The sequence below is a fragment of the Eulemur rufifrons genome, chromosome 15 (assembly GCF_041146395.1).
Source record: "Eulemur rufifrons isolate Redbay chromosome 15, OSU_ERuf_1, whole genome shotgun sequence".
Lineage (NCBI taxonomy): Eukaryota > Metazoa > Chordata > Mammalia > Primates > Lemuridae > Eulemur > Eulemur rufifrons.
Genome location: NC_090997.1, coordinates 77,592,726 through 77,607,629, shown reverse-complemented (window position 1 = coordinate 77,607,629; position 14,904 = coordinate 77,592,726). Strand labels below are relative to the sequence as shown.

The window sequence follows — 14,904 nt, the reverse complement described above, 5'->3', positions numbered from 1 at the left end:
CCTTTTTCTCTTGAATGTAAAGCAGCAATACCTAACCTTTTTGGCACTAGGGACTGTTTTCATGGAAGACAGTTTTTATACCGACTAGGGAGTGGAGAATGGTTTCAGGGTGATTCAAGTGCATTACATTTATTGTGTACTTTATTTCTATTAGTGTTACATTGTAAAATATAATGAAATAATTACACAACTCACCATAGGTTTAGAACCCCGATGTAAAGCACTTACAGTAGTCATTTAATCACATGTACATTTTAGAAAACTCATCCCTGTAGCAATATATATATGTTTGCTTATTTGATATATATACACATATTTGAGATATATATATATACATATATATACACATACATATATGAAAAATCTTCGGAAGCCAACACAGGAAGCAGGAGGGCTAGTAACAAAACAAGATTGGGTCTTCAAGGAAGTAGAAGTTGGAAAGGAGAATTTAGGACATATTTCAGGGATAACTTAACAGACAGACTGAACTGCATTAAAGAAGTAAGACTCTATTTTACCCAATTCAATGAATTTAACTAAATGGGAAGCTTGGAAAATTAATATGTATGATAAAACATTTGCTCTTCATTAAGTTACTATGAAGCAAACTGGGTGCTGTGCTTACACCTGTAATCCTAGCACTTTAGGAGGCCAAGAGTTCAAGACCACCCGGAGCAACATAATGAGACCTCATCTCTACAAAAAAAAGAAAAATTGAAAAATTGGCTAGGCATGGTGTGGCATGGATTTAGTCCTACCTACTCAGGAGGCTGAGGCAGAGGATCACTCAAAGCCCAGGAGTTTTAGGTGCATTGAGCTATGATGATGCCACTACTCTCTAGCCTGGGCAATGGAGTGAGACCCTGTGTCAAAAAAAAAAAAAAAAAAAAAAATCACTGTGAAGCAAAATATTTTACATGTTTTTTACTTTTAAATACACTCCTGAATTATACTTCTTGGGTTGCTTTTTTAAAAGTATTTTTATCATTTCTTCAGCATTTTATGTAACATTTTGGAACTATGATTTTAAAACCAAAACAAATTTAGAGAATCTAAGACTAAAAGGAGATGCCTTAAACAGTGTGAAGTTAATTTTAAATATTTGTAATATTAGTTGATACTTTTATTTCATAGTTATTGAAAGTCTTCATAGATTGCTTCACTATTATTATCCACATCAGAAATTTTCAGGTAGCAGCCATATCTTTATTAAACAAGAATAAATTATTTTCCAGGTACTGTTAAAACAAAATGTGTGGCATATAGCTGCTTTTGTTGTTGTTGTTGTTACCAATGAAAAACTCTGATAGACTCTGTTTTTTATATTCAGCAATCTAATACTGGACAAGTTTCATAAGATCACATGAGATGATGAAGCAAAATGACTTCAAAGAATCGAGTTAAATAATATATACTTCAAGATGCCCATAAGGCTTAGGCATCCACTGTGGCAGACTAATTAATAACATGTGCTTTACAAAACCCATCATTATATATTTATATAATAGACTGCTAAGATTTGTTAAAAGCTGTTTTTCAATAATATCAGTTCCCCTGTTCATAGTTTTTCATTTTTAGATGATGGCTCCAAAAAACTTACATCTAGGTTGTATCTACCCAGGGCAACAACATCTACTACTACTTCTATTACAGTGTTTCAGTTCATAAAAACCTTTCACATCATTGTGTCACTTGATGTTCCTAAAAGCTATATAATATAGGTAATGTTATTATTTTTATTTTATAGATGAAGTTATTAACTCTAAGAGATGCTAACTTGCCCATAGTCACACAATAAATAAGAGAAGAAACTAAAAATCAAAACAAGGTCTTGCTGATCAAATCTTTCATGCTTTCCATGACACTGCAATTTTCCTGTACTTTGGTTTGGTGTAGGTGGTGGCAGATGGAGACGATTAGCCCTGTGAAGGAATGGCTAGCACACTGGGGCTTGAAATTTCCAGAGAGGACTCAGAAATGCATGTACCAAGTTCATCTTATGCTAACATCCAGAACAAGAAGATATGTATCTGATCAAATAGATCCTTGCGTTTTTTTAAGAAGACAACTGATTTTCTATATGCCAGTGCAACCTAGCTTAGTAATGTCATTCTTTCATTTATTTAATACTTTTTTTAGTGTTGATCCTTTCCAGGTCCTACTAGAAATTCAATGGTGAGCAAAATAAGCATGATTCCTGCTTTTATGGATCTTAACTGCAGCAGGAAGCCATTGGAGAGCTCGAATGAGGGATGTGATATGATCCAATTCATACCCTAGAAATACTATGTGCTACGATGTGAGCTTTGATGTGGAATAGGCGGAGAATATAGTCAGAGAGATAGCATGGAGGAACTGATGGGTGATCTGGGTGAGAGATGATACTGACCTGAATTAAGGTAGTAGCAGTGAGGATGGGAAAAAGTGGAGATGAGATATTTAGGAAGTAGTGGTGCTTCATAACTATGTGAGGAGAAAGAGAGGTAAAGTGACCATGCATCTCAGTTTGTCCAGGATAATTCCAGTTTTTGCCTTTTCTCCTATGGTAATTATTTAAGAGCATTCCCTTTCACTTTCAAAAGCGTCCAAATTTGGATGATTAATTATATGTTAATCCTAGTGGTAAGGAAAGAAAGGAGGATTCAAGAATGATGCGCAAGTTTCTAGCTTGAACAACTGTGTGGAGAGTTGTGCCACTTACTGAAAGGGTACTACTAGAAGAGGAACTGGTGTGAGATAAGATTATGATCTCAGGTTTGGAGTGGTGTATTTGAGGTGACTGTCATGCATTGATGTGAAGACATAATAATCACATGACTACATGGGTCAGGAGTTCAGGTTGGAGCTTTTGGTTAGAGATATATTATGATTTGAGAGTGATCAGTTATCAGGATGGTGCCTGAAGTGATGTATGTAAATGTATAAGATCAAGCCAGAAAGTATGGAAACCAGTGTGAAGAGGCATAGGTCCTTGAGGAACTCAAAGGAGCCTATTTTTAATGGGTTGGCAAACAAGGAGGGGCTCACAAAGGAAATCTGGAAAGCAGAGGCCAGAGTCATAAGAAAATTAGGAGGTGCCCAAGTAATGGAAGCCCTGGGAAAAGAATGTTGCAAGAAACAAGTAATGGACAGGAATGTCAAGCGTTATTAAGAGGGCCCACAAAATAAGATGAGAAAAGTACACGTTGGCTTCAATAACTAGCAAGTCATTAGAGACATTGGTGATGGTGGTTTGGTCGGGTTGGGCAACATAATCCTGCTTGTGAAATTTTTTCTTTTTTTTTTTTGGTAGCAGTTGGGTCCCACTATGTTGTCCAGGCTGGTCTTGAACTCCTAGGCTCAAGTGATCCTCTCCCATAGGCCTCCCAAAGTGCTAGGATTACTGGTGTGAGCCACTGCACCCATCTGCTTGTGAAATTTTAAGGAATGATTAGGACATGAGTGTGAACAATTTTTCAAATCTGTAACTGAAAAAGGAAGAACGCACGAGTGAAATACCAGTAGGATTTGCAAAATTTGATTGATGATGATGTCTCTGAAGATGCTATAAGATCACCTAATACATTGTACTTAGAGGCTTCGATCTTTAATGTCTATCATGAAAGTGGACGAATGATTCTGTATAATCACCACTATTAAAATGGTTTTAATTTTTTTAGGTAAATTTGTGTGACTTTAAAATTATTTTATTTTTAATTAGTGGGAGCAAGGACACAATTTATGAACTTGCTTTAGCTATTTTTGCCCCCAAAAAATACATCTCATAAATTTGCTCAATAAAAAATGAAATTCCACCTTAGTTCTTTTTTTCTCACTGTGCAAAGAATTATGCTACCCTTGGCCTGAGAACACTGAATGAACACTGGATTCTTTGAATGTTCTTTGATAGATTAAAAAAAGGTAAAAATTTATGTAAAAGGAAAGCATTTCTGAAAAGGGTGTTCCACATTGTCTTTGTGTATATGCATAAATTATAAACAGGACTCAGGGGTGCTGTCACTATAATAGCTTTTTGCTCTCTTTGAAGGAAATAAAAAATGCTCACTTAAGGGCTACTGCTTGCATTTCCATTAATGAATCTTTTAAGCTTGAATGATTTTAAACAGGATATTTATGTTCCTTGGTCCTAGTAGGCCAAGAACTTAGAAAAACACGTGTGATTAAAGTATCCAAAGTAATAAATTTATACAGACATATTTAGTAAAAAAAAATACTGTTAGTAGTAGCAATACTCATAATAATAATAAATGTCACAGCTAAAGTCTTTGAGGAAGATTCACAATCAAGGGAAAACGACCGCCAAATCACATGTACTCAGAATTTGATTAGCCTTCTATACTCAAGTTTAATAATTATGTTGAAGATTAATGAACAACTTTTTACACAATAATTATAATGATGAATGACAAGCACCCTTACCCAACTCAAATAAATAAGTTGGAGTGGGCTTTTTTTTTTCCTTGTTTAACCATTTAGTAAATGTGAATTGAAACCCAGCCTTTAACAAAGACATATGGACTATTAAAGTGGTATCACTGATTTGCATAAGATTATGAAAGTCTCAATGCTTTGCACTCTGAATACACCTGCAAGTTTATCAGTATCTCTGTTCAAAAATATACTTTTAGATTTTCTTTTTAATTCTGGAAATATGTTTAGATGAATTCATTAGTAAATCTATATTATTTATAAGACCGTAAAAATTTCTTCATCCTCTGACTTTGAAATTATTTATCCATCACCCTTATGTCAGTTTTGTTATTTAGTTACTAAGCCTAGGTGGTATTAATGCTGCTATTCATATTTCATGATGAATTTGTACCTATATATATTATCTGCTTCTTGTGGGGATTAGCAGTTCTGGAGATTTTTATAAAATAATATACACTACTTATGGCATAATATATTTAGAAAATTATTTCATAATAGGATTTCTTTTATTGAATTAAAATGCTATGTTAAAAATACTAACCTCATTAAACAAAAACTGATCTTCCAGAGAATTTTCAAAAACATTTAATTCTGTAACTCACATATGTCAGGAAATCATCAAAGGATCATTATCATTACCCTCTGAAAGCCAAGTATAACGTAGAACCTGATGAGAGTAGGCTTTAATTAATGAATAATGATGATTTGTTGCATGGAATAAAGTTTTTTCTAGGGATTTCTACATCAAACATTCTCTATTTCTCTTCCTATTTGAAGCAGTTTCTGTGTCAAACCAATCTAATTTAAGAATTACAATCACAATGTTCTTTTTAAATTTTATATTCAACTTTGGAATATACTCCACCTGTTTTGAGTATTTACATCTATGTATATGTGTACATATACATAGATACTTATACATAGAGCTATAGGTATGTATTTCTAAAGTTGCCTCTGGAAAGAAAGAGATCTCTAACATATTTACTACATATTTTCGTGAATTGAACCATAAAGGAGTTTGAAAGCATTGGGCTACCTCTATTGATAATTATGAGATTGGAAATTCCTTGCAGCCTGCATATATGGAAAGTGTAAAGTGAGAAGGGAAAACTCCCTTTGCTCACGAGGAAAAAAACAAGCCAAAGCCTTTTTCTGCTTGTGAATAATGGTTACCAAAACTAGTCATGGAGAAGTTTTATCCTATGCAATTGAAAGAAGATAAATTAAGACGGAGTAAATTGTTTTACACAGTTAACTATGTTCTAACACTTTTTTCCAAACTGTATCTTTCACGCTGCTTTAGCTTTAAATTGCGATCTTGTAAAATGATACTAGTATTAGATATATTTGTTCTTTCAAATTTCTTACTTGGAAAACATTAAAGTTAGCAACCTTATCAGCCCCCTTTTGGCTGGTGGGAAAACTAGAGCAGATTTTATATGTGCAGAACTGGGGTTGGGGGGTAAGGAAGCCAAGAAAAGATGCTGAAGAGGAAAAGATTGGAATGTAGAAAAATAGATAATTTTTAAAAGAAAATTAACATATCATCCATTGGAAATATACAACGTTAGATGTAGAGATGTGTTTGTGTATCTGTTTATTTGACCATCTCTTGACTCCAAATGCAAGACACTGATGCTGGCTGTGAGGGGTGGTTTAAGGCAGTTCCCCAAATGTGCCTAATCCTAAAACTCACCTCGGCTCTTGTCATGCAGATTCTGAGCAGGAGGGGCTGTGGATCTGGAAAGATTGAGAAATGCTGTGTTAAAAGACAGAATATGTATTAGATTTTTTTCTCTGTCCTTGAGCAATTTATAATCTATCCTTATCTCTCTAAGCCTCTGTTTTTTTATCTATAAAGTACAGATAATAGTACTTTCCTTGCCAGTTTTTAAGGTAAATGAGGTAAAAGGAAATGCCTTCAGAGAGTTACTGGGGCTTGTAAATTGATTAAAGTTTATAATTTTAATTGTGTGTATGGGGAGTGGGGGTGGTTTTGAGAAAGAAATTAAGTTAGGGCATACAAAGAATTTTATAAATTAATCATCTCAAAGTTCTTCTCAGTTTTGTTATCTGGCTTTTATTTGGTGAGAGCATGTGAAATATTCCTTGCTGTATCTGTTTTTCTTTGCTTATTCTTTCTTCTGCCAAACCAACTATTCATCTTAAATCTCATATATTAAATCATAAACTCATGCCTCTAGCAGTGAGACTATGTATTTATTTAACCTAACCCCTTGTGTCCCAGACGAGTATCATTGAAGCTGCCTTAAAGCACCAAGCTCAGCACCTTGCATTTGAGTCAAGAAGTGTTTATTGATAAACAAAATGAATCTCTAAATCTGAACCCCTCTTTCCACTGTACTATTTGCTAAAAATCTTGTGTTCTGACTTTTAAGGACATTTAGAGAAAAACAGCTCACCATTCCCTTTGGCACTTATTTCTGCATTTTTTTTTTTTTTTAATTTTTCGTGCTAACAAAACCTTCAGTCAGAAAGCTTTCCCCTTATCTCAACCCTAAATCTTATGTTGTGGTTTAGCATGCTTCTGTATTTATATTTTCAGGTTATTATTATTCAAGTACAATAAACAAGTAGTCTTCTTGTTTTGGGCTGGGAATAATTTTTGTCAGGATTAATTAGCTGCTTTCAGTAACTTATTTTTTTGATTTGTTTAGCAGCAGCAACAGAAGAACCAGAAGTGATTCCAGATCCTGCCAAGCAGACAGACAGAGTGGTGAAAATAGCAGGAATTAGTGCTGGAATTTTGGTGTTCATCCTCCTCCTCCTCGTTGTCATATTAATTGTAAAAAAGAGGTAAGACCTGATATTGTCCTGTCCCGCTTACTTACCGTTTATGTCACTAGTTTAAAAAAATTTTTCTCCGAGCTGTTTTAAATTAGAACAAAGAGTAAGAAGAATTTAATTTTAACAATGTTACCAGCATCTGAGTCTATCATACATATTTTTGTAAATAAATTTTCATTTGATTATTTGCAGTTTAATTTTAGATACAACTTTTACTAAGTTAACCTTGAAATTAATGTAAGAATTTAAATTTTCAAATGCAAATGTGCTTGAGATATTATCTTGTATTTGAAGTGTTATTAAGAATGGCAAAATATGGATTTATTTTGATCCTTGATACTATGAATTATTTTATGCTCTTACTCTGTATTTTTCTAAATCTTGGCTACAAATAAGATATGAGAAGAATATAAACATTATTTAGTAAACTTGTATATTAAATATTCATAGACTAAAAATTTTAGCCTTTTAAAATGGAGAGTAAATTTTTTTAATTGAATATTAATCTTTTGTACTATATCAACCAATATCGCCATCTTCTGGAATTATATGAAGATACTAAGACCTGCTAGAATTTAAACTGAACACTGTTCTGGAGAAGAAAGTATATTCCTCTGAAAAACATTTCAAAGTATACAGTTACAATATGAGCTTTTGGTCCATTATATAAAATGTCATAATCTGTAAGGCATTGTGTGAGAAACAAATAGAGCACTCTGATCTTTCCAATCATGTATTTTGGATAATGCTACAATTTGGAAGGACTTTTTAAAACAATCTTTACATGCAGAGTACAGTCCTAAAATAGTTTGGTGTATAGAAGTGGTTGTAATTTATGAATTTTATTGCATAATACCATAAATGATGTTGCTTATATTACATTAAATCATATAAGATACTATTATAATTATTTTATACTTGAAATAAAGCATTAACATTATAGATAAGACTCATACTACATGTTTTAATGATTCCATCAGAGTTTATTTTAATATATTGCCTCTTTACAATTATCCCCTGGAGATATATATGTTGGAGAAGACACATCTGCATTAGAAACATTAGGTATGCATTATAGTGTTTTGTGTTAAATTAGCTACATACGTGCTTTCCCCAAACAGTGCTTTCTCTTGCTGTTGTCTCCCTCTGTGGTTGGAAAATACATCATATGTGAGGCAAAAAGATTTAAACATTTCAGTAATAAAAATTTGCCAATAATGATCAATAAAACCTTCAAATATCTTCATATCATATGTTTCTGTTTAAATTTGTATTTGGAGAGTTAACTAAACAGTTTAGAGAATAAACTAAACATCACTTCACAATTAAAATTATTCCAGTCACTTCAAACTGGATATGAGCATGAAAGTGGCTTCTGATTATGTCCTCACTCAGTTACAATTGGGTTAAATATATCAGTTTTATTTGTCATTTATTTGAAAACACTTACTTGTTTTGATAGCCTTCCTTATCCGTGGCTCTCTATTTTAGGAACAAAAAAAAAAAAAAATAGAAAAATAAATTTCCTAAAGTATGCTTAAAACTATCACTACGCAAGATTTTGGGGGGGTAAAATGCTCTCTAAAATTGCATAATGTAACAAATTCTTTTTCTGGTTCATATTTTAAAGGATTATATTAATGAGCCTCTCTTAAAATATTTAACATTTGAGTTTTCATAATTATGCTTTAATCGATTGTATTTTGATGGAAAGTATGCTAGTCCTTTTGCTTCTCTTCCTCACCACCACCTCTATGACTAGGAAAAGTTGCAATTTATAGATAGATAAAGTTCCATATTTAGGTCTGTTACCTTCTGATATCTAATGTTTCTACGTTACTTGAACCCCTTGCTAACCTAAGCAATTTTGTAATGACTTTTACTCATATGGAGTGTGTGTCACACATGTATCATGTATGTTTTAATCACAATATATTTATTATACACACATAAAAGCATAGATATAACACTATTGCATTGGGTATTATCAAGTTTAGCTTAAAACTTTTAGTATATAATATAGTTTCCCTTTTAATAGCTAAATTTATATTAAAACAATGGAAAAGCAAGTTACTTTAGCATCTTATTATCTGCATTTTAATGGGAAATTGTTAAATTTCTCAAGACTTAATCCCTCACTGAGATTCATATATATAGGTATATTTCTTATGTTGAAAAAAGTTCCATGTATTTTTGGTTGTGTTGTAAAAGAATGGTTTGGAATTCAATTGAGTAAAGTTTTACAGCTAAGGGTACATATAAAGTAAGTTTTTAGGCTAAGAAAAGGGATATTGCATCTTTCAAAACGCAATGTCATTTTTTAATTTAATTGCTGTTGAATTATTTCCAAATGTATGCCATTTTTCCATTGGTTATGTATTATATTTTACATGCGCAGCACGAACATGTTAATAATTCAAACATAAATTTTAAATTATGTTTCAGTACAGTAAATGTTTGTGTATTATACCATGTTCACATGCATCTACTGTAGAAATATCTTTGTGTATATATAGTATATGGTACATGTGTATATTCACATATGTATATACCTGTGTACCATTAAGTTATAGTAACTTGTTTATAAAAATTTGGGTATTATTCTGCATATATGATATATTAACATAATAGATCTTTATGTTTGCATTTAAATAAAAATAGTCTATATAGTACACAAGTTCTATATACAGCTGTTCCATCTGTCACATATTTAGATGATAATGGATGATATTATGCTTAACTGCATGTTGAAAATACACAATCCATTTAATTTTTCAATTTTTTGGCTATAAGAGAAATGTCAGCATGTTATTTTTTCCAAATTATGTATTTTAAATTTTATTTTTCTATTGCATATCTGTCTGTTTAATTGCATGGCAAAAGAAATCTAACAGTGCATGAGCAAATTGAAATGCAAAGCAAAAAAACATGAATTTTATTTTATTTTATTTTATTTTTTAACACACATTTTTCTGCTTTATTGAATGTGACAGAATCATGCTTTTCATTCACCATTGCTTCTCTTTTTCCACTGTCTGTGATTTGCTTGCCAGGAGGAGCTACTATTCTTACTCCTACTACCTGTAAGTAGAAAATGGGTGATGTACAACTTTACATGTGTTAAAGATGCAGTATCCCTTTTCAAAAACAAAACAGAATTTTTGCAATTTTGGTGTCATTTCAAAAAATGTTTTCTGGATGCTAAAACTATAAACTTTATTACCTATTTTGTTAATCTTTTTTAAAAGGGATATTGTATTTCTGTATGTTCAGCTACTTTTTATTTATAATTTTCCATAAGTAGCTTTAGTCTACAGCCAAAAACATCATTTATTTACTGAAGTCAAACCTGTACCTTCTCTTAGCAATATTGCACTTCACTCATCTGGTAAAGTAAGGATAGCGGTTTCAACTCACAAATCCCTGTCTTTATGTAGCACCATGATGTTTGACAAAATGAGCCATGTGATGTATTTATAGGAGAACACTCAAAATGCCTTCATGGGATGCAAATCAGATCAAGTCTGCATGTGATAACGTCTCTCTCCATAATTCTAGGAATCCAGGATGGATTATAACTTCAGAACACCTTTTTGTCTGGCTACGAAGCCCATCAGTGTGCTCTTGTCAAAAAAAAAAAAAAAAAAAAAAGTGAAAAAAAATTATACATTGTAGCACCAAAAAAAAAAAATTCTTTTTAGAGGAAAAAAATGAGTTTGTTTATTATAACTTAAATATAGGACAAAGTTTTTGTAAAACCAAGACCAAATAAACCTTTTGTCAACCTACTTAGGAACTAACATAGGTATTACATAGCTACTTTTCTCTTCCAGAATCTGACTTATCTTAGACCTGGGCATGGAATACTCATTTGGATAAGTATGGGAGAAGATTGTCCATTCTATTTCCTGAGTCATTTTCAGTTTATCACCTTATATTGCCAGGTCCAAAGGAATGATACAACAAAGCATGCTTGGACTTTGCTTGACCAAAATTTGGTCTACCACCTTTCAGTGCTTAAGGATTGAAATTCATTATGTTTGGGTCATATATCCCACAGCATTTAAATCACTAGGTAAATTTAAACTGGCTTTACAACATAACTTTGTAAGAGTCTCCATTACTACAACACAATTCTGCCAACATTTCAAATATTATAAACATTTGGCTTCCTAAAATCTGCTAAAACAAGCACGTGTAAACTAAGAGTGCTTCCAGCTTATTGTGATGAATCATAATATCCTTTTTAAATCGTGTTTGATGAAACCAGAGGTAATTAACTGTACCATTTCATACAGTGATGGAACACTTTCCCCCTTTATGGCCCACCCATACATCCACCTGCAGAAGTTTATGCTGTTGGCTGCTTTGGTAATGAAAATCATTTGCACATCTGTCAAACTCAAGTAGTTGCAAAATGAATTGCTTAACTGTCCTGAAGTGCACATTATTGTGCCAGTTGCTTAGGGGGAAACAAAGCATCAAACATACTGGAATTAATAAGTATTTAATTATGAGAATGTCAGTAAGTTTACCATTAGCCATCAATGTATCTCTAATATTAGGATGGGACTCCCTTTTTGGTGGATGGATAACATTTCTGTGTTCCAGACAATGTAGCTGGTTATGCCAATGTTACTGTAATACTTAGGGCTACTGGCATTTTTTAATCATAACCAGAAAGAGTGTCACAGAAATATGGTTTTAAAGGCTACTGAAACATACCTAGTAAAGCTAATCTGAATTAGAGGGGTATTTTTATAAAAGTAAAAATAAATTGGAGTAGAACTTAAAACCAGATATAATTTTTAAGCTGATATTCATTGGCATTGTCATAGTAACTATCAGTTTTTAATCAAAACACTTAACACTTAATGTTAATTTTTCTTTGTTTTGTAAGAACTGCAATGAAAGCCTACCTCACAGGGTTGTTGTGAGGATTAAGGTATAAGAAGGAAGCTGATAATTTCATGGCTGGCAGATATTAACCAAGGTTATATTCCCCCATAATTTTTCAAGTAATCTAGGTATATAAATCCAAAAAGTAAAAGTCCTTCATTGTGTGAAAACTTCAACTTGTCATGCACTTGACAAAGACATTACTCTTTGTTTTTCCCCAATCATGAAATACATATAAATTGTACATATTGTAAAGTCAAGTCTCAGGGTTTAAACTTGCCTCTTCCATTTACTTTGAATGGCCCATCTTCAAAATGTTAGTATTATTTTAAATCCAAATTTCAGTTTGTGCTATTTTTATCCAATTCAATCTCTCACATTTTTTGAGAAATGAATTCATTGTTTCTTCATGCCCAAGAAACAAAAATTGGAAATTATTTCTTAAACTATGTTCTTGCTGTTTTAAAATTTACAAGTGGTAGAACATCTGTGCTATATTCATATTCTTCTCAAATTTATAACAACTAGTGTTTAACTGCTAAAGTAGTGCTTTATATCATAGCACACTTTGTAATGTGGCAATTAAAAAAATGTAAGCAACTAGATATAGTATAAGAGCTTAGGCTTTGGAACCAGGTCATTCTTTATTGTTTAGTAGACAAATGACCTTGGGCAAATTATTTAACTCCTGAGTCTCAATGAACTTATCTATGCAATTAGAACTGTTACATCTTTTTCAGTGAGTTGATCTGAGAATTGGGTTAACAAATGAAAAGTGCCAAGCATTTAACAGGCCTAATTTATCTATTCAACAAGTATTTATTGAGTGCCGGCTATGTGCCAGGCACTGCTCCAAGTGCCAAGGATACACAGATGATCCTTCTCTTTGCAGAACACACAGTAGGGAAAACAATAAAAAGATACTTGCAGTGATACACGATGAGTGTTATTACAGGGGGAGAACTTGGTGGTATAGAAAACACCTAGTCGTGAAACCTAACTTGAGACCCATTGTGTTGGAATCAGTCATATAAAGCCTCCCTGATAAGTATCTATTAAGCTGAGACAGAACAGATGGAAGTTAGCCAGATATTAGAGGCAAAAGAACATTTTAGGTTAAAGAACACACATTCTGTATGATGGCCTAGACAAAAGCTTGGAAAATGGAAGTCTTTAGAAAGTCTTCATGACCCAATGATGTTTAATTAGGCCCATACACTGTTTCAAAAACTAAAACCACTTGAAAACAATCAAGAAAATTAATATAAACAATCAGATTCATGGCTTGTCTCTGAAAAAAAAAAAAATTTAAGTCAGAAATTCAACACTGGTACCAAACGCCAGTAGTCATTTAAGCAAGTAGCCCCCAAGCTGCTCTCCACTTCGTCACAGTCATTACCCTTCCTTACTGGCAGCAGCACTCATTTATATTCCCCATCTGAAACCTACGCATTCGCATTCGTACAGGACTTCTGCCCCCTAGCCTAGAAAAAGAGATAATAGTTCTTTTGATGTATAAAGTAAATATTGCTAATAAATGATGGTGCTCAGTGGTAGTGATGGTGTAGTGGTAGTTATAGTGGTGGTGGTCGTAGTTCTTGTTATAGTTTTGTCATTGTTTTCTCATTACTAATACTGTGATTATCATTATTATTTTTTTAAGAAAATAAAGCTATCTCCATCCCTAAATCTTAGTTTATGACTGTCTTAAACAAGATACTGTCGGATCTGCTGTGTCAATGTGTTATGTGTGTTTGTTACGTACCCCCTGAAGCCAAGTACTATAATTTTTAGAGAAAAATAGCCTACACAAGAACGGTCCTCAAATCACTAGATTAATTTTTTAAAGGAAAAGCCTTTGGATATAAACTCAATCTATTAAATGAGACTTTGTAGTATTTATAGTACGTTTACTCTAGATACTAATGAAGATGAGAAGAAAATAGTTTATGGTCTAGCTGAGAAATCTTGTTCTTAAAACAATTTAAGAATATTTCCAAGGCAACATAAACTGCTGCCATAAACTTAATAATATAATGTATCTAGTACAGGCTTTTAAAGTACCTTTGTATAATATATAAATTACATTGTTAATGCGATTTAAATGTTTTACATACCGTTACTAGTTTTTTTCTTGTATGTTTCATGTGTAACATTCACAGAGAACCAAAATGTATTTTACATCCCTGATATGTAAGACAAAGATGTCAATATTTGAGTAGTTCATAATTCTAATGCGGCTAATTTCCAAATCCCCTAAATCATTCGCCCTGCAGCATTTGTAAAGCATTTCTGTCCTGGATACTTTGCCATTTGGTTCTAATACACATTTTAGTATTTGACCATGTCAATACTCCAAGAGGATCATAATTTGCATAGTTCCTTTACATACTATGTTATAAACTTTTCTCTGTGCTTTTCTTACACAGTATGTGATTTAATCCCATATATTCATATGTATTTGAATCATTCTAGCCATGGTTGATTCTAAAAGTCTTCAGATGAGGTTTTGATTAATGGTATAAATATGTTGCTAAATGTGTTAAAGTTACACATATTGCATTTTTTGCTTAGTAATGACACAAAGAATGAAGAATGGGACATTTCTTTGTCTATCTTAATTGGGTGGCTATAGTAAAATAAACTTGAAAAAATAGTCATGTTATTTCTAAGAACTTCTAAAAGTTGACCAAAAGAATTAATCACCCAGGAGGAAAATCAAAACTTAGCTCTAGCTTAAATTTTCCTTGAACTACTCTAGTAAGG

At 32.5% G+C, this 14,904-nt stretch overlaps 1 protein-coding gene across 6 annotated transcripts in view; it reads left to right on the top strand.

The window, feature by feature from the left end:
* The window catches only part of PTPRK (protein tyrosine phosphatase receptor type K), a 509,148-nt gene that overhangs the window by 459,546 nt on the left and 34,698 nt on the right, over nucleotides 1-14,904 (top strand). For 3 of the 6 annotated variants that reach the window (XM_069488869.1, XM_069488867.1, XM_069488866.1), the window contains exon 14: nucleotides 7,110-7,248. In XM_069488869.1, coding sequence (XP_069344970.1) covers nucleotides 7,110-7,248 — 139 coding nt within the window. Of the gene's footprint in view, nucleotides 1-7,109; nucleotides 7,249-8,262; nucleotides 8,305-10,292; nucleotides 10,323-14,904 lie in introns of all 6 variants that reach the window. The other 3 variants (XM_069488872.1, XM_069488871.1, XM_069488870.1) reach the window with 3 other exon arrangements.